This window comes from Parastagonospora nodorum (genome assembly GCF_000146915.1).
Source record: "Parastagonospora nodorum SN15 chromosome Unknown scaffold_6, whole genome shotgun sequence".
In the NCBI taxonomy this organism is placed as follows: Eukaryota; Fungi; Ascomycota; class Dothideomycetes; order Pleosporales; family Phaeosphaeriaceae; genus Parastagonospora; species Parastagonospora nodorum.
The window spans coordinates 1,149,508-1,166,335 of NW_001884554.1; the positions used below are offsets into that span (position 1 = coordinate 1,149,508).

General features: G+C 49.9%; 8 protein-coding genes across 8 annotated transcripts; all 8 read right to left on the reverse strand.

The window, feature by feature from the left end:
* Positions 1-948: 948 nt before the first annotated feature.
* Positions 949-1,646, reverse strand: SNOG_04624 (hypothetical protein; the record flags this gene model as incomplete). Its single annotated transcript, XM_001794986.1, has 2 exons — positions 949-1,356; positions 1,416-1,646. 2 exons carry the CDS (start codon positions 1,644-1,646, stop codon positions 949-951), a joined length of 639 nt encoding a protein of 212 aa, XP_001795038.1.
* A 34-nt stretch (positions 1,647-1,680) lies between these two features.
* SNOG_04625 (hypothetical protein) lies at positions 1,681-2,130 on the reverse strand (the record flags this gene model as incomplete). The annotated part of the gene is made up of 2 exons (XM_001794987.1): positions 1,681-1,796; positions 1,848-2,130. The coding sequence occupies 2 exons, from the start codon at positions 2,128-2,130 to the stop codon at positions 1,681-1,683; spliced, it is 399 nt and encodes a 132-aa protein (XP_001795039.1).
* A 1,107-nt stretch (positions 2,131-3,237) lies between these two features.
* Positions 3,238-4,899, reverse strand: SNOG_04626 (hypothetical protein; the record flags this gene model as incomplete). Its single annotated transcript, XM_001794988.1, has 1 exon — positions 3,238-4,899. One exon carries the CDS (start codon positions 4,897-4,899, stop codon positions 3,238-3,240), a length of 1,662 nt encoding a protein of 553 aa, XP_001795040.1.
* A 640-nt stretch (positions 4,900-5,539) lies between these two features.
* Positions 5,540-7,548, reverse strand: SNOG_04627 (hypothetical protein; the record flags this gene model as incomplete). Its single annotated transcript, XM_001794989.1, has 2 exons — positions 7,393-7,548; positions 5,540-7,340 (listed from the first exon to the last, which is right to left on the reverse strand). Exons 1-2 carry the CDS (start codon positions 7,542-7,544, stop codon positions 5,540-5,542), a joined length of 1,953 nt encoding a protein of 650 aa, XP_001795041.1. The 5' UTR covers positions 7,545-7,548.
* Positions 7,549-8,085: 537 nt separating this feature from the next.
* On the reverse strand, positions 8,086-10,963 carry SNOG_04628 (hypothetical protein; the record flags this gene model as incomplete). Its single annotated transcript, XM_001794990.1, has 4 exons — positions 8,086-8,598; positions 8,654-9,139; positions 9,218-9,529; positions 9,557-10,963. The coding sequence occupies 4 exons, from the start codon at positions 10,961-10,963 to the stop codon at positions 8,086-8,088; spliced, it is 2,718 nt and encodes a 905-aa protein (XP_001795042.1).
* Positions 10,964-11,490: 527 nt separating this feature from the next.
* Positions 11,491-12,689, reverse strand: SNOG_04629 (hypothetical protein; the record flags this gene model as incomplete). Its single annotated transcript, XM_001794991.1, has 3 exons — positions 11,491-11,775; positions 12,055-12,519; positions 12,588-12,689. The coding sequence occupies 3 exons, from the start codon at positions 12,687-12,689 to the stop codon at positions 11,491-11,493; spliced, it is 852 nt and encodes a 283-aa protein (XP_001795043.1).
* Positions 12,690-12,712: 23 nt separating this feature from the next.
* SNOG_04630 (hypothetical protein) lies at positions 12,713-14,169 on the reverse strand (the record flags this gene model as incomplete). The annotated part of the gene is made up of 3 exons (XM_001794992.1): positions 12,713-12,748; positions 12,831-13,564; positions 13,821-14,169. 3 exons carry the CDS (start codon positions 14,167-14,169, stop codon positions 12,713-12,715), a joined length of 1,119 nt encoding a protein of 372 aa, XP_001795044.1.
* Positions 14,170-15,131: 962 nt separating this feature from the next.
* On the reverse strand, positions 15,132-16,409 carry SNOG_04631 (hypothetical protein; the record flags this gene model as incomplete). The annotated part of the gene is made up of 1 exon (XM_001794993.1): positions 15,132-16,409. One exon carries the CDS (start codon positions 16,407-16,409, stop codon positions 15,132-15,134), a length of 1,278 nt encoding a protein of 425 aa, XP_001795045.1.
* Positions 16,410-16,828: the final 419 nt, after the last annotated feature.

The following is a 16,828-nucleotide window of genomic DNA, read 5'->3' on the forward strand; positions in this document are numbered from 1 at the left end:
TCCACCACTACATCCATCAATCTGTCCAGCTAAACAATTTGGGCCTCATATGCCGTCCCTATGCCCGCCTGCAATGCCCTCCGACATCCTCTGCTCAGCAACACCCTCTCCTCCATATAGGAGCACCATGTTCCACATGACAGAAAAAATATTCAACGTCGGCGCAATTCCCTCTCTTCGATCTCTCCTACCCATTTCTGCCTCCGGACATGTTTATCTGCCCACCCTTAATGCAGTCGCATGTGTCGTGCACATGCTCAGGAAGCCGCAGACCCTCTCTGCCTTTCTGTCGGGATAAGCTCTTATCAACCAGGCCTGCTTTGATGTCGCATGCCTAGCCTCAATCGTGTAAAGCTGACATATGTCCACCCGGAACGTACCTGGCATTGACGCCACTACTGACCCGCCTTTGCCGGCTGTGACTTGGCGCAGTACACATCCATCTCCATGCTGCAAGTTGTGCAGCCGTGTTGATGTACTCGTTAACCTCTTCTGTCTCAGTGACCAGAACCACGACAGGTGCCGGGATTTTAGCGGGAAGAGTGTTCGGTGCTGCGATCCTTTTTAATTCTGGGGTCTGTATTTTTTTCTAGTTGATTGTATGCATGCTTCCGCTTTGACGGCACTTGGACCATTCGAGACTGTATGGACGGATGGCGTCGTTTTATGGTTGATTCTTTTGAGAGAGAGGGCAGTGTAATTGACCTATTAACCTGTCTTGAGATGTGATATTCTCGTGCTGACAGATTGTATCCAGGTGCGCTTTAGTGAATGGAAAATTCAATACTTGACATTGGTGCTTGTCAGACTGATGGTATAAACCATCCTGCGCACAAGATCGATACACATGGCTCGTTGTTACCTTTGTTGGGGCTCAAAGGATCAAATTGATTGAATTGAATTAATTGTTCCCGATTTTGGCTGAATCAGGTATCTAACAGATCTAGATCAAAAGGGCCAAAGTTCTCTGATATCTGCTTCTGATTTAACCGGCTCATCATCATCGACATCCTCTTCTTCTAAGATGGCCTGTACCATCGCCTTGTAAGCTTCCCTGTATGTTGACTTCGTCGTCTCCCAGTCATCGGCATGAACCCAGCCATCTGTCCCACACTCCAAAGCCTGGGAAATACTGTGCTTCAGCCGTTGTACAAATTGGAACTTCTCGTAGTCTGCACGATGTTCAGCAATTTCGGTTTCGTTGGGTACAAGGAATGGACACGATCCCGCCAGGCCCAGCTCGTCCCAGTGCAGAGCTGTCTGGATGAGCTCTTCGCAGAGAGCAACAGCGCCAAAATTCCATGTGCTGTATGCAAAACGCATTGGTCCGAAAGAGGGACTCATCCATGGACATAACTTTCGCAATGCTTGGTATGAGGAAATGCATACTCGCGCTGTATGCCCTTTGCACATACCTCACTTTTTGGCTCCATCTTGTCCGCGCACTCGGGATCAGGAACGGGTTGCGCAAAGTCCGGGACTTCATCCGCGTACCAGAATGCCGGTTCGATGCTGCATGATTGCCAGTCGATTATAGCTGTGACGATTTCGGGATCTTCTTTGGAGACGAAGATGTTTCTCTTGTGGAGGTCGGGGTGATATAGTACTGGTTGGGATGCGGCTTGGATTCTCGGGTCCTCAGCCATATTTGAGATAACTACACGGGCATTTTCTAGTAGCTCATGGTGCATCTTGATGTTCCCTTTGTAACATGGCTGGTTTTGAAGGTTGCGCTGATGGTATCCTGGATCTTCCTGTATCAACGAGACCGTCACAGAATGCGCCAAGATTGAGCCCTGTGCAACCGGTAAGTGAAATGAAGAGCTTTTGTGATCGATATGACTCACAAGGTCCCTGGTTCGGTGATACATCCCTATAGCATCTCTCACTTCCGACGCCACAGTCCCAATACCTAGGTCCACAATGTGGCCCAATGCAGTGATCTTCGTCTAACGACAATTTTGAGATAGCACCAGCTGCTTTCTTTGGATAAATGCTTCCGTAGGCCGAGAATTTGAGCTCAGCGACTTCTTTCATGTTCATGTAGATGGATTTGATACAGCCTATTCGCTCGTTCAGATCCATTGTTGGCCATCGTTCGTGCAGCGACACACCAGTAGCATGCTCCATGATGATATATTCGCTACCAATGCTGTTGTGCGCATCATCACTCCATTCAAGGATTGTGGGGATAGGAACGCGAGTTTTCTTCTGTACTAACATAGTGGCACTGTTAGTCACTTCTATGATAATGCGGTTCAAGCCATACAGTATTTGATGGTCGCAACCTCGGACTTAGTCGTAAGCGTTTTAGGTCCCGCTACGGAGAAAGGTAATTTTGCAACGACACTTTTCGCATTGTCTGTGTGAAAGACAAACACTCTGTTGAAGCCGCCCTCCTTCTTCTCGCACGAGGTTATTGAGGTTGCGCCAGGACATGATTGGATGACTCGTTGACAAAGGGCTTCAAAATCGAACTGTATGAAGCGTGCTTGTCGCTCTGACGTGTCGCGGTGGAGCCATCGACCATTTGTGTAATGGTGAGGGTCAAAGCCTACAACAACGTTAGAATGACCTGCAAAGGAATGAGATGCGGCGCAAGGACTTGCCGGGGCTCTCTGTTTGGATCATTCGTATCCCCCTTTTCAGTGCGCTTTCAGGAAGACGTGACGTTAGTGGTGGTTCGCAGGGCACCTGTATGCTTGAAGTACTAAGTGGAGACATGCATTGTATGCGGATGCGGCGGGACGCCACTTGTAGAGTTCTTCTGAGTGACATGTCTCAATCGGCTAGACCTTGCCCAGGTGTTTGTTCGGGAGTGGCACGTAAGGAACGAAGTGACTGTCATTAGCGCTAGTGCGTTAGTCTACAGACCTTATTGGCACGCTTAACAATGCTCCCATACCCATGGATCAAGTGAATGGGATACACTCCAGCTAAGTGACCTTTTATACAAATGTGGCAGGATGAACAAGCAAGCTTAGAAGGCATGTATTAGAATATAAGTTAATGTTCTCCCGCAAATGTGCAAAGCTGAATTTCCTTGTTCACTAAGGAGCATCCATGGATGCCTTTAAAAGGCCAATCAAAACAGTGTCATACAGTCCACTAGCTCACAAAATTGTCTCAGAAGATTAACTGTGTTCTTATCTTGGTGTCATATCATGAAGTTATTACTCACAGAACACCACCCGTCAGAAAACCAATGATGGCCATTCGCTGGCGTGTAGCCCGATCTCACAGTTTCGCAAACCCTTCCCATTCTTCATCTTCACTCCTCACCCCCTGCCACATATCCGCAACCTTCCACAGCCTGTCTCCATCGATTCCATCAAGCACCGCGCCCCGCCCATCTCTATACTTCCAATCGTATTCCTCTTCATCCACTTCAATCAATCCCTCGTTCGCGAAAACCACCACTTTGCCTCGCGCAGCCCAAGGCTCTCCATGGATATACCTGAGGAACTGATCTGCCATGGCTTGTGAAAGCTGCCGATGTTGTTCGCTGAGCTGATCGTTGAAATGCTGTAGCAAGAACGCTACGTCGAGTTCGTGGGAGGCGATGTCTTTGAAGCTGCCTTCGAAAGGGTTGGGGATGTGGAAGTGGTATCGGAAAGCGGCTCGGGTTGGAGATGACGTCTTCCAACCTTTATATGCTCTACACACTGGGTCGTGGAAACGGAGCTCGGAAGCCAGGCGAAGTAATGCATCTCGTTGTTGGTCGGGTGAGGATTGGTCGGCGAGTTTGTACGCAGCTAGTAGTCGTTCGGTTTCGCTTTTCGTCAAGTATTTAGAGCATGCCGCTCTCAGTCGCTCTAGGACTTGTGGGTGGTCTAGTATTCGCGCTTTGAGGACTGTGCCGTCATGTGCGGTATCTCCCATGACGAATTCCTTACACCAAGCTGGCTTGTGCTCGGCTCGTTTTCCATCGGCCAGGACAGTGGATGTGACATCTTCTCTGAGAAAATCACCATTGATGTGTCCGCAATGATGCGCTGCCAGGGGTAGCTGCTGAGTAAGAGTCTCTGCGTCGGTATCTCTCAGCCTCGTCTTCAGACCCGTCTTTTCTGTATAGTCGATGCCCAGATTGGCGGCTTGGTCTTTGTACATCTGTTGATGCCACCACATTTTTCTTGGCTTTCGAAGTGTTACATCGCCGCTCATGAGGATCACTCGATCGAACAATCCTTCGGTGCCCACTTCAGCGCAAAGCAACGTCGACAAAGATATCGCGCCCGCTGACTCCCCCGCGGCAACAATATCCGTAGGATCTCCACCAAAGCCAGCAATATGTTTCCTGACCCAGCGGAACGCCAACACCTGATCTTTAAATCCCATGTTACCCCCTGCATCCAGCTCTTCATGAGCCGCAAATCCAAACAGCCCGACTCGATAGTTTATCGAAACGGCAACGATAGGTTTGCCAATCTCAACACTCCTATCGACAAACTTTTGCAGGTCGTACTGCGGCCAGCTATTGCTGCCTATACTCAGTCCGCCACCGTGAACCCAAACAAAGACTGGGAGACTGCAATATTCCTGGGTGGCCGGGGGATTCAGGCAAGACTTTGGCGTCGTGACGTTGATGTGTAAGCACTCGAATTCGTCCATTGCCTCAGTCTCGCCTTGTCCTTGCTCGCACAGCAGGCTGACGTTGCCGACTAGTGTAAGATCCCACGCTTGAGCGCCACGTTTTTGCGGACATGATGGGCCGAACTTGGTTGCGTCGACGATGCCGTCCTGTCCTGGATTTATAGTGTCGTCCGCAATGGAGTCCTGATACCGTGCTGGTATCCTTGCGTATTTGAGGTTTCTGAACTGGACCGAGGAAGCGGTAGATTTGCCGCGCAGGGATCGACCAAGAGTAGGATGCGTGAGTGTGCGATCTGTCGATGCCATATTCGGAAACTAGGTCGGCCGATTGACTTTAGGGATTTTGAGTGCGGATCGATGGAACCGGGTCATTTATCAGTACTCAGCTCAAAGAACGAGACGTGTGATCTCGACCGAAGGTTCTTTTGCTGCTGGAAAGATTGACGTAAAGGAAGATCGACATAAAGACAAAAGGCAACGTGAGCTCGGCCAACACCTGCATTATAGTCTCCAGATTCCCCATATGTAACGAATGTGGGGAATGTGGGGCTGGGGTAAAGCCGCGGCTCTTAGAAAGCTCGCAGGAACAGGTTCGACTGCGAACACGAAAACTGCAATACATTTTACATGCATCGCTCTGAAGGTAAGCTAGTCGTGAGATGAAGTAGTCTATAGTAAGAAGGAAGAACTAGCGCAATCTGAGATTGCGAGATGAGCTTGTTCGGAGGCTCGGCAGACCATCCCACGGTGCCGGGCCGTTGGTAAATCGGAACCTACTCACCTCTTCGGATTCGGTCAGGATGCCTGGCATTGAGGGAAAACGAGTTCCGTAATCATTTCGACATTTTGAAAGCTCTTAAGAAGTCATAAAAACGTACGTATCATTGGATCTTCGTCTACATCGTCCCTAACATCATGCTTGCATCCACTCGTTCATTTCCATTCCCTACTCCTCATCTTCCTCATCACTTTCATCGTCACCGAACTCAACACCGTACTCCGCACACACATCCCATCGATCACCCTTCGCACTCTTACTGACATACTTCGTGAACCTCAGGACACCCTTGTCTCTCAAGTTGATCGCCAGATTGTTCCAAGCAGCAGGCTGACTGAACAAGATGCCATCGTCCTCGTCGTCAGCTGCAGACTTGTAGATTGCAGGATCAGCTTTGGCCTTGCGACGCTGTCCGGCACCAGTTTCTGTAGCGTTGTGCGATGTAGGAATGGTCGGATGATCCTCATCGTCTTCGCCAGCCATGTACATTTCGTAGCCACCGACTTCTTCCTCGGGCTTGGGTTCTGGTTGGGCAGGTGCTTTCCCGTTAGCCTTGCCTTTTCCTTTACTCTTGCTACTGTTGCCGTTTTTCTGTGGCTTCTCCTCCTCTGGCTCCTCGTCTTCATCGCCCCAGCCTTTCGATGGTGTAATGCCGAGACACACTTCTAGCTGTGGGTCTTCTTCCTCGTATGCAGTTGCGAGTGTGTAGTCTAGACCACGTCGGAAGCGGCGCGCAAAAATGTTGCTCTTGGTGAGCGTTATACCAGTTGCGAGAGAGATCCACTTGGTGAACGCGGGATGAGGGAAGAGAACATCGACGAGATCATCGTAAGGTGTCATCCCATCACTCTCGGGGTATGGTGTTGTCGGTATAGGCTGTATGGCCTTGCGGTACAGATAGCGATGCTTGTGAGGTGGTCGTGCAACCCCAACTTTTGATTCTTTGTGGTGTGGGTTGGCCGGTAGGGCGGGATTCTTCTCGTGATCCTTCGATTCGAGGTACTCGCAGAGCTTGGTAGAGAACTTGACAGACAAGAAGTCGGCCAGTCGTATCGATGAATCGTCGGAGAAAGTCTTTGAGACCTCCTCGACAGTGTCTGGAGTGAGGTAATTTGGGTTCATGTACTTGATCAAGAAGTCGATCTCGTTCTCGGTAAGCTCGTCATCCTCCTGCTTTGCCTGTTCTTCCCAGTCGGGGATGTCAACCCATTGCGACTGTGGCTCATCGAATACGTCTGCCTTTCCTCCTTGCAATTGTGCGAGCGAACTCTTCTCTGCGAGCTTCTCCTCGAGACCTTCCTCAAAGCCCTCTTCGCCTTCTTGTGGTATGTGAAACCAACCACTGATTGCCATACGGATACGCCCTCCATCATTCTCTACTTTCTCTTCTAGGCCCCTTCGATATACTTCCTCAACGTCATGGAAGCTCTCTCCAGGTTGTACTGTGAAGAACGATAATTGGTTCCAGGCTGGTGGTATCGATAGCGAGAAGTCTGGCTGGGGAACTTTGACTTCGTCACCCTCCGGTGTCGTCAGCTGCTCCGTGGGGTACAGTCGCAATGCGCCTCCCCATTCCGCCTTCCACTCAATATCAGGATCGAGTAGATACAGAATCCAACTCACACGCCGACTGCCAATGACGTCATCGTGGCATAGCAAATGACATCCAGGTGTGTATACATTCACAGCCATATCCGTCTTCACACCACTCAATGGGCCAGACCCTGTTATGCCAGATAGATATTTGCGAAACGCGGACGAGTACAGCGAATCGCGCAACGTGAGCAAGCTCGGCAATCGCTTGAGCGCCGAATCATCAAGGCCATCGAGATTGGCCAGATCGCCCGACTGGTGGATTTTGTAGATATCCGTCTCTTTGGGTGTGAAGTGGATGTGCTCGCGAATCTCGTTGCGGACATTGCGGAGGAGCTTGTCGTCGATGAGGTTTTGGATGACGGCATGCTTATAGCTGGGATACTAGTCAGACATGCCAAACTATAGCAAGAGGGATAGTTGCGTACGGTTGCGACTCTGCGTAGTACTTCGTATAGCTCTCGAGCACCTTGCCATCGAACAAGCCGCTGCGGAAATTCTTATGCGCCTCGTCGTCGGAAATGGCCCTCTTCTTCTTGGGCTGGCCATTGGAAGGCGCGCGATTCTTACGCTTCGCCATTTCGGATTCTTTCCTTCGGGACTGATGTGGAAAGCGGAACGAGGTCGGCTCGCAAGCAGCTTCAAGAGCTATCTATGAACGACAAAAGTTCGCTAGAAATAAAAGTGGGGCATCGCCCGCCTCACACCACCCTGGCGTCACCAGCCAAAACCTTAATTCTTCCACACCGATGACAGATGCTTCGCTTACGGAATCGCAAACTTAATTTCATGATGGCCGTATCCAAAAGAAACAATGATGTTCCGCGTCACATGAAGCGAAATAGCGTGTGCGAGAGCCCACGTACTCTGGTTGGCTTGGTTTCTGACATGCCGACGTCAGTTCGGATTCATGTCCACGGAATTGGTCGAACCGGCGGAAGCAATTAGGTGATAAAGCTATTGACGTTGATCACGAAACATGACAGAATGAGGCTGTGGACAATGAGTGTGTATCCATCCCGAAAATTGCAAGAGAAGCGTCTATGTGTACATCAGCAGACATATGCAGAATGAAAATAATAGGTCCTGTGTACATGGGTGATTATGTTGTGCTCACACGGCTATCCTAACTTCCCAGCCCTATTCGCGAACCATGCGACGAATATACCCGAAGCCGTAACCATATACGAACTCACTCCGAACGCGCCCTGAACATCAAGCTTGAAGTGGCTCCAAAGTACGGCGAACAGTAAGCTGGCCAACAAGAAGACAGCAAGGACAAGACCAATGAGTAGATCAAAGTCCCAACCTTCCTGGAAATGTATGCCCCAGCCCTCTGCTGGTCGACCAATGGTCCCTATCAGCTCTCCCTTGGTACGCTTGGGTAGTTGTTCGAGCACAAAAGTCTCCTTGGGAGTTATGCATTGGGGCGACGTGAGCATGTGCATCAATTCTTCAGAGAGAACTGGAGGCCATATGTCGAGCGGACCAGCTGGGGCGCATCTGTACTCCGCATCTGGAGATGGCTCGACTTTTGGTGCTGGTGGCAAACACTCGCATATCCTCTGCGTTGAAGAAGTACAGCAAGGTTCGTGGTTGCGGACCTCTGCACTCCCACCTGCTCGAAGGCGGAACTTAAAAGTGGATTAGCACTTTTGATCTTGAAGACGACAAGACTTGTATGCTTACTTTGACAAAGTATATGCCTTGTACACATTTGAGGGAGAATATTTTGCGAATGCGTCCCCTGTGTCTCGCCAATAGCTTTTGCATGAAGGTGAAAAGCGCTTGATCGTTAGAGATGTCATCGATGCGGTCCTGATGCACGGTCCGAAGATACCGGCCACGCTGCATGCATGCCATCAAGTGCAGGTTCTGCTGCGGCGTCTGCAATTCTATGGCTTGGAGAGCGCAAGCCGTGCTTGTACCAGCTTGCCTATGCTGCGGCAGGCCTGGTGGTACACCTACGAGACGTTTAAAGGTAGAAGACACCTTCTGGGTAATTCCCCGCGTCCAAGCAGGAGTTCGAAATGCGTATCGCTGGTTTGTCGTCGCTTGGTTGTACGAAGTGGCGCCTACCCTACATCCTGTAGATTGTTCCATTCGTTCAATGAGCCTATCAACTCCACCCTCGCGATACTCAAACACATCACCGGAAAACTTCTCTTTGCACTTCTGTTCATCAGTTAGCTGATGTGATATAATGTTGTGACAAGTAGTGTTTGCCAAGGAAAGAGCCGAGTGCATACTTACACACTGCCATCTAAGCCTGATGTACCCTTCCTTCAACGGGGTCTCTAGATACCCCAGACTGACTAGAGTAGCACGTATCGAGACAGCTAGATTGCCAATTTGTGTTCGATAGGAGGAAGGAGGGGGCGATGTGCTTGGTGCTAGCAACATGTGCTCTTCTTCAATTGTCTTGCGATCCTCACTGCCTTCAACGGCACTGCTTCCGCTGACCTGCTGCGGTGAAAGATCAGCATAACTTGGTGTGACCTCTTGGAATAGCACTGCAGCATCCTGATTTGCTAGACTCTGCTTGCTGTCGTTAGCTCTTTCTCGCTTGTGTAACATAGAGATAGTACTTACTGGTCGAGAAAAATCTGTCGACAAGGTGGACAAAGATGGCATGGGAGTCTTCACGCTTGATGAACTTTCTGTAACCTCCAGTGGAGTAGCATGATATAGGCGGTCTTGTTGCTGAACAGCTGCGGTATTGTACAGCATGTCGGCTGTGTCAATGACTTTGTCCCGGGATACAGGAACTACAGTATCAGTAACTAACCTGTCATGCTCGGAAATTTTCGGATCATTCATCGCTACTTCATCGATCTCTGGCGCACCCGCCGTCGGCTTACCGGTCGTTGCTCTAACGGTTGTTTTGGATCTGACGTGGGAGTTCGATCTGTCGCTCCATCTTCTGCGGCTATGACCATGCATCACATCGTCGTCCTCCCATGGGTCTTGATAAATAGCTGGTGATGGTCCAGGATAGGTAATTGCTGGAGCAAAAGGATTATACTGAGATGTGTCCTGATACGCGGACGGAATTTCGGATGATAATGAAGATTGACGAGCTGATGTTGGCTTTAAGACAAAATTTGGTGGGAACGATACGTGTGGTGGAGCATGTATGCGCTGGGTAGCCGGTTGTATCAATGCTCTTGAGGCCTTGCTTTCGCCTTCCACAATTTTATGCTTCTGAATGTGAGCGCCCCGTTGCTCATTCTGTGAGAGCTCTGCTTGTAATAAATCTCTTCTGTTCCGCCCCCGAGCATGTTGGGAAATTTCCAGACCATATACTCTTTCTTCCGCTGCCTCACGATCAACTTTCTCAAGGGTTTGAATGAATCGTGGATGTAACTCTCCTTGAAGCTCACTTCGCAATCGCTCTTTGCCGTCACGGATGTGCAATTTTGACCGGTTTCGACCATCTAAAGGTAGCGCACCTTCTTCATCTTCAACGTAATACCCGTGCATAGTATTTTTAAAGTCGACTGCGTCATGTTCAGGAAGTTGTGGGAGAACCGCTTGAATTCCAAAGGTTATGGGTGCTAGCCTTGAACTTCGAACCGCGACACCGGGTTCGTCCTGATAGACCTGGGGGGTGACTTTCGTGACATTGAAGGATGACGCTCGGGCCGAGCCAGAATGAGACCACGATGACGAGGATGATGAGAATTGGCTATGGTCTGATGAAGAATATTCGCTACCGGCTGATGACGAGGAGAATCGGCTGTGTTCTGATGACGACGGCACTCGAACACCAGTTGATGAAGGTGGGGAAAGGTGAGTGGTTGATGATGGAGGCTCGATCGGTGAGGGAAGCGAATCCGGAACATTTGAGCCTTTTCTAGGATCGTACTCAGTGATCCTCGTGCGGACATTCGAGCAAAGCCTGCCCTTTCGAGCCTTCTCGCAGGGAAAAAAAGCCTCCTCATACGTCGAACGATGGCCATCCTCCCTAACATAAACCCTGCGATGGACCCGGCACATTCTTTCTGGATACTAATACGGCGTTTAGAGCAAAATCTATTACTTTGGCTGATAGAACGACTAGATGGCTCTCTTTTTTTCTTTAAACAAGGCTGCAAGGCTACAAGGCTGAACACTTCGCTGCTCGGGTTAGCCACTTGAGTCGTATAGGTATTCCGCGTGCACGATAGCAAGCAACGACGTCGAGATGCGCGACGGCCCAATCGCAGAGAAATAGGAAGAGACGTGAAGAAATCGTGGTCGGAAGAAGGTAGAAGACATTGATGTCATAAACGCTGGGTGGTCGGTAAATATAAGCTGCATCAACCCCAGCAACAGCTGCCATTGGTCGTCATGACACGAGCATACCGTCCAATGTGTTTTGCGCTTTTCTCTCACTCTAGCAAAGATTTCCATTCTTGGGTAGTCTCTTATATCTCACTTTAGCAGTAGATGTGGCCGGGTGGGTTGTGATTTGTAGAAAGATTACAATGTATGCAATATATGAAACCCACTTCTGCATCGTACTTACACAAACGTTACCCAGTTCACGCACCACCCTGTACATGATTCAAGACAAGTACAGCGGGTAATGCCAATGCAGCTGCGATCATGTACTGACCTACACTAAACCCGTCTTGTATGCTGTGTTTTAGACAAGACCAAAGAACAACGAAAGGTACACTGATGATCACAATAGAAAAGACAATACCGGTGACCATGCGAATGTTTGGGCCTTCTTTGAGAACGAGACCCCATCCCTCGGTGCGTTCGTTGACTTTGGCTTGCAGCTCCCCGCAGTTTCGCTTGGGCAGTTGTGCGAGTACCCATGTCTGTCCTTGGGTAATACATCCTGGTCTATCGAGCCAGTGCATCAATAGGTGAGATGCAATCGGAGGGCAAGTTTTTAATGGGCCCGCGGGCGTACAGCGATACTCTGCTCCGGGCTCCGGCTCGACCATCGTAACTGGAGGGATACAATCACATGTATGGTGTGTCGGACAAGTAGGCCCTAATACGCTAATTTCCGCACTGCTGCCCCAGTAATTGAACTGCGAGCGTAGGTGGTCAGCGAAAACTGGGCGCCGTGCCTCAACAACAGAGTAACTTACTTTGCGAAAGTAGACCTCCTGGAGGCATGTCCAAGAGAAGAAGTTGAGAAGGTGACCACGGCGTCGAGATAGTTGCTTCTTTATAAATTCGAAGAGTTCCTGGTCCGTACTAACATCATGGATCTCGTCCTGGTCAAGGTGATAACCATACTGCCCGGTCTTTGTACACGTCATCATCTGGAGAGTCTGTTGTGAAGGAGGACTCGATGCTGTAGAAACGCCTACTTGCGGTGTAGAAAAAGGCAAGCTCTGAGAAGCAGGGCTTTTACGGAACGCTGCTGAGATCTTTTGAGCCATATTTCTTGCAAAACTTGGGGTTGTGAAATTGAAGGTTGTTTTCGTAGGGCCTTGACTCCGCGAAGTTGCAGCTACTTTGATGCCTGTGCGACGCATCTCTTCGACAAGCATTGCTATGCCACCCTCGCGGATCTCACGGACGTCGTCAAAAAATGTTTCACCACACCTCTACCACTCGTCAGTTATCATTATCACTCGGCAAAGTTGTACGCATGACCTGTTGGCCCCATACGTACACATTCCCATCTAATTCGTGTTGTGCCAGATTGCTTGATCGGCTCTATGAGCCCCAACGCTATCGTCATGGATGCGCCCACTTCCCTGACACACTCTGCCATTGTTTGAAGTCTTCGAGATACGTTTAGCCCACTCCAGAGTCGCCCATCGCGCCCCTTCTCTGTCGTAGTATGTGTATGACAATCTTTGTGAATGTCGGTTGGAGCTTCGGTACCACTTTTCTCAGTCTTAACATGGCTTACTTCGAATTCGGCGTGTTCCAAGCTAGTCATAACATTGCCTTCGGAGATCTGGGATTTCGTGTCTTGGAACTCTACGAAGGATCGTATCTTTACGTGCAACTCCCTGAATGGTTCGCCTTCAAGTAAGAAGTTGCGGAAGGCAACAATATCTTCGAATCCTTGCTCGTCAATTGAGCTAGAGTCAGACTCTCCCTGAGAGCTCGGCTCCAAGTCCGGAGCTAGTATTTGTCTCATGTTACTCGATTCCGCAACATGGTGCTGCATAATGGACCGAGCTACAGCCCTTGCCTTTACTCTGACTAGTTGAGACGCTAGAGATTTTAGGGTGCTACCAACTGCCACCCTGCTGAGTAGATCGGCATATTCCTTAAAGAAGTAGCGGAGTTTTCTCTCAAGCACCTGTGGCCCAATGTTGGGATGAGCAATGCCGCTCTCGTACAGTAGGGTTAGTACTGCATTATCTTGCAGGATACTGATAAGTTCCTTTGTTGCTCTTTTGATCTGCACAGTTGAGTAACCGCTGTGTTTCGATAGGTCTGTGTCCGAGGAACCTAAGGAAGCATTACTGAAGACCGACCTCGCGTACGAAGACTTGCTAGAGGTGCTGAAGCTTAGACTTCTGAGGTCTTCATACGGGATGTGATCCCAGTGCGTTTCGCCAGAGTCTGTTTCGGGTACCTCTACTTCGGATTCCAGCTCAGTGTTATGAGTGTATTCTGTTACTGGTCCGGGTGCTAAGGTCGTATGCATAGTTCTGAGGTGGTAGGAGAGCTTGTCCCTTCTGTAGAACTTCATTGTACAACCAGGGTGTGAGCAGAATAGGAATGGGCCCTCATGGCTACGCATGTGAAGGCGAAGATCTCCTGGCCTACGAAAATTGTTCCTGCATCCACGAGGACACGTCAGAGAGCTACTACCAGAGGACTGAGAAGTATCAGAAATCCCTTCTGCTTTGTAAGTTATGATAGAATGCAAAGCTCCGGGGTTCACCATGGGATGTCGTGTTTGGCGGATCTGTCAGATCAAACTGCGTGCTCAATGTCGTTGCAGCCCTGTTCTTGGGTCCAGCATAGGGACGCATGAGAGCCCTCTCATACTCCGAATGAGGGAGGTCAAAGGCGAACCGGCCATCCTCTTGAAATGACAGATCTTCCTTCTGAGGGTACCAGTCATCCTCCCGAATCGACCGATCATCACTCTGAGGAGACCAAAGCGATCTCTGCGCACTCTCTGCGACCAGCTTTGACAGAGGAAGCGTAGGCAGGGCTCCTCTTGTTGTCGTTGATAGTCCTTGTCGGTACAAATCCCGATCCGTCATGCTCATGAATTCGTCTTCCATCATGAATCGCAAGTTGGAAAGTGTACCGGCGGAGATAAAAGTGACCAGCTCCAACGATTTTGCTTGCCAAGAATGCGCTGTCTTGGTGTTCACAGGCTCTGGCGCTGTGCTGAGATGACTGTCTTGCCGTAACGTTATGGACTGATAGTGCAGCTTTGTGAAAGACAAAGATAGGTCGTTTAATGCGGCGATACGCAGCTATCTTCTGAATCTCCTTAACTAGATAGGAGCCTAAGTTATTTAAGAGTAAGGCTAGCTAATTCAGGTCTATAACTTACGAAGGTTAGATAGCTTTGTCGCCTCAGACATGCGACTTCGATGCAGGCAGCTCGATAATTGCGATAGTTCCAAACTCGAACAGGAATCAAGAAACTTGACAGTTGTTAGAAAGAAGGAAGCAGAAATCGAGCTCTAAGTGCTTAAACGCTGAGAAGTCATGCAGTCCACGCCACTTCAGCCTGACAGACCCCCATTGGCCATGCCTGCATCTTGACCGGAAGCGAGAACAGCGACATAGCCTTGCAAGGCAGACTCAGTTGACATACATCATCGTGACATGTCATGACCTGCCAACAAATTAGCACCAGCTGACACTATCGTCACAAGTGTGGCGGAGTTCGATGTGCCAAACCGTGGCAATATCTGAGTATTAACGGAGTTGTCACAGCCTTGCATGCTATTCGATTCAGCCACTTCGCCTGTCCGTGATGTTGTTAATGGTACAATGTGTGCGGATTGAACGATAGCGTGGGTAATAGACCATTACATGGTGATGTGAAAGACGAAAGAAATGGAATAATGTTGAAATTGTGAGACGATTCTGGGGTATATTGGCTGTATGTAACGTGCTTCATGAAGTGCAAGGGGGTATATAAAGCTCGCAGGTCAAGACCTACTATGGACACGGCTCGGCATCGTGTTTGCTCGTCTACATGTACGGAACATGTCATTGATCTTACTCATTATGCACTGCCACCACTCAGCAGTTTCTCAACCTTCGCATCAATCTTCTTGACATCATCGCCTACGACTTTCATGTTGCTGTGCATAGTCGTTGTGGCCTTCTCCATATCCTTCTCCACGATAACGAGCTGCTTCTCCCACTTCTTGATCTCCTCTTCCTGCCTTGACTGGCGTGCCTCCAGTGCTGTCAAGACTTCGTCAGCCTGCCACGCGCTCGTATGTACAAGACGCAAGGTGCGCAGACGCTCCAGGATCAAAGGCAGTACAGGAGAGAGCTTGTCGATGGAGGGTAGTGTGCCGTATAGAGCATTGATTTTGGCCTCCTGATCTGGGTATGCCGGTGAAGTTCCGTCACTCGAAACTGAGCCTGTGCGGGCAGCGTCCTCTCGTGTTGCCTTGAGTTGCTCGGCATCCGCCGTGAGCTTCCTAATCTGCTGTATCGCACCTTCGAGGTTGTTTGTTGAGGCATCTCCAAGCAGGCCAAGTGTCTGCTCCAATGTCTGCAGTGTGGTGAAGACAGGGAATGATGGTTTGTCGCTCAGCTCAGGCATTGTGTTTCCGTTCAAGCCTAGGTTGTTTTCCAATTGCGAGATCCTCTTGTCAAAATCGGCCGCTTGGTTAAGGACATACTCCAGCTGGTTTCTCTGTATTTGTGTACCGGGCAGGGGTGGCTGTTTCGCGACGATCTTGGTGATCCTCGGGCTTGGATCAAAGGGCTTGTAGTCTTTAAACTTCTGGACAGTCCTGTCGAGTTGTGCCTCGGCACCCCGAGCGCCTCCTCGCCGCATTGTGTATATTGAGTCGACCTTGTTCGAAATGTACTCCATCTGCTGCTTCGGATCAAGCTCTTCAATCTGCGACTTGTCTCCTGTCTCAACCCTCCGCTCGTACTCGTTCTCGAGCTCTAGCAGCTCTCTTTTCACTCTGTTGAGTTTAGCTTCGAAGCTCTCTTGCTCTTCGTCGCTGTCATCGCCTAGGATCTCGCCTCGACGCCGCCTAGCCCGGGTGGTTGTGCGATACGACCGGCGCTGGGCAGCAATGTTGTCGGAGAAGTCAACACCTTGTGCGTCTACTCTGGAGGGCTGAAATCGATTGCGGGCTTGATCGGTCTGGAATCGCTGGCGATCCAGCGCGGACTCGCCGTCTTCGTCCTCGGAAACAACAGTCGATGCCTGAATTGTCGAGACATCTTCGGCGAGATCGGGGGTCTCGTAGATGTCGGGCGCAGTGTCAATGCCGGGGAGGTTGTCATATTTGGGCCTCGTTCCTTCGGACATCGTGGCGGGTTTGTATAAAGGAGAATGTTGTATCAGCAGCGGTGGAATGAGAGAGTTGGAACAATTAAGCTTGAACGCGTCCAAAGTGGAAGTCGCGACTGACGCACTTGGTCTGTGCACTCCAAATGGGGGGGCAGCTTTGGGGAGCAACTCCAGTGGATTCACAGGTCGGCCAAGAACATGAAAGCATGGAGTATATTTGCTTGCTTTGATCAAAATTTGTGATTCTCTCGTCCTCTCGCACCCTGGTCTCCCGCCACTTCAGCATCATCACTTTCACTTCACGGCCGCCGCTATCAAGTCCGCTACCATAACGCATACGGCTAGCGATAGAAATGTGTCTTCTCGAGAGCAGCCTGATCCAATTACACTGCATGGTATTTCGGTTATGCTTGTACCCTGAAGGTTCGGCCACTAGC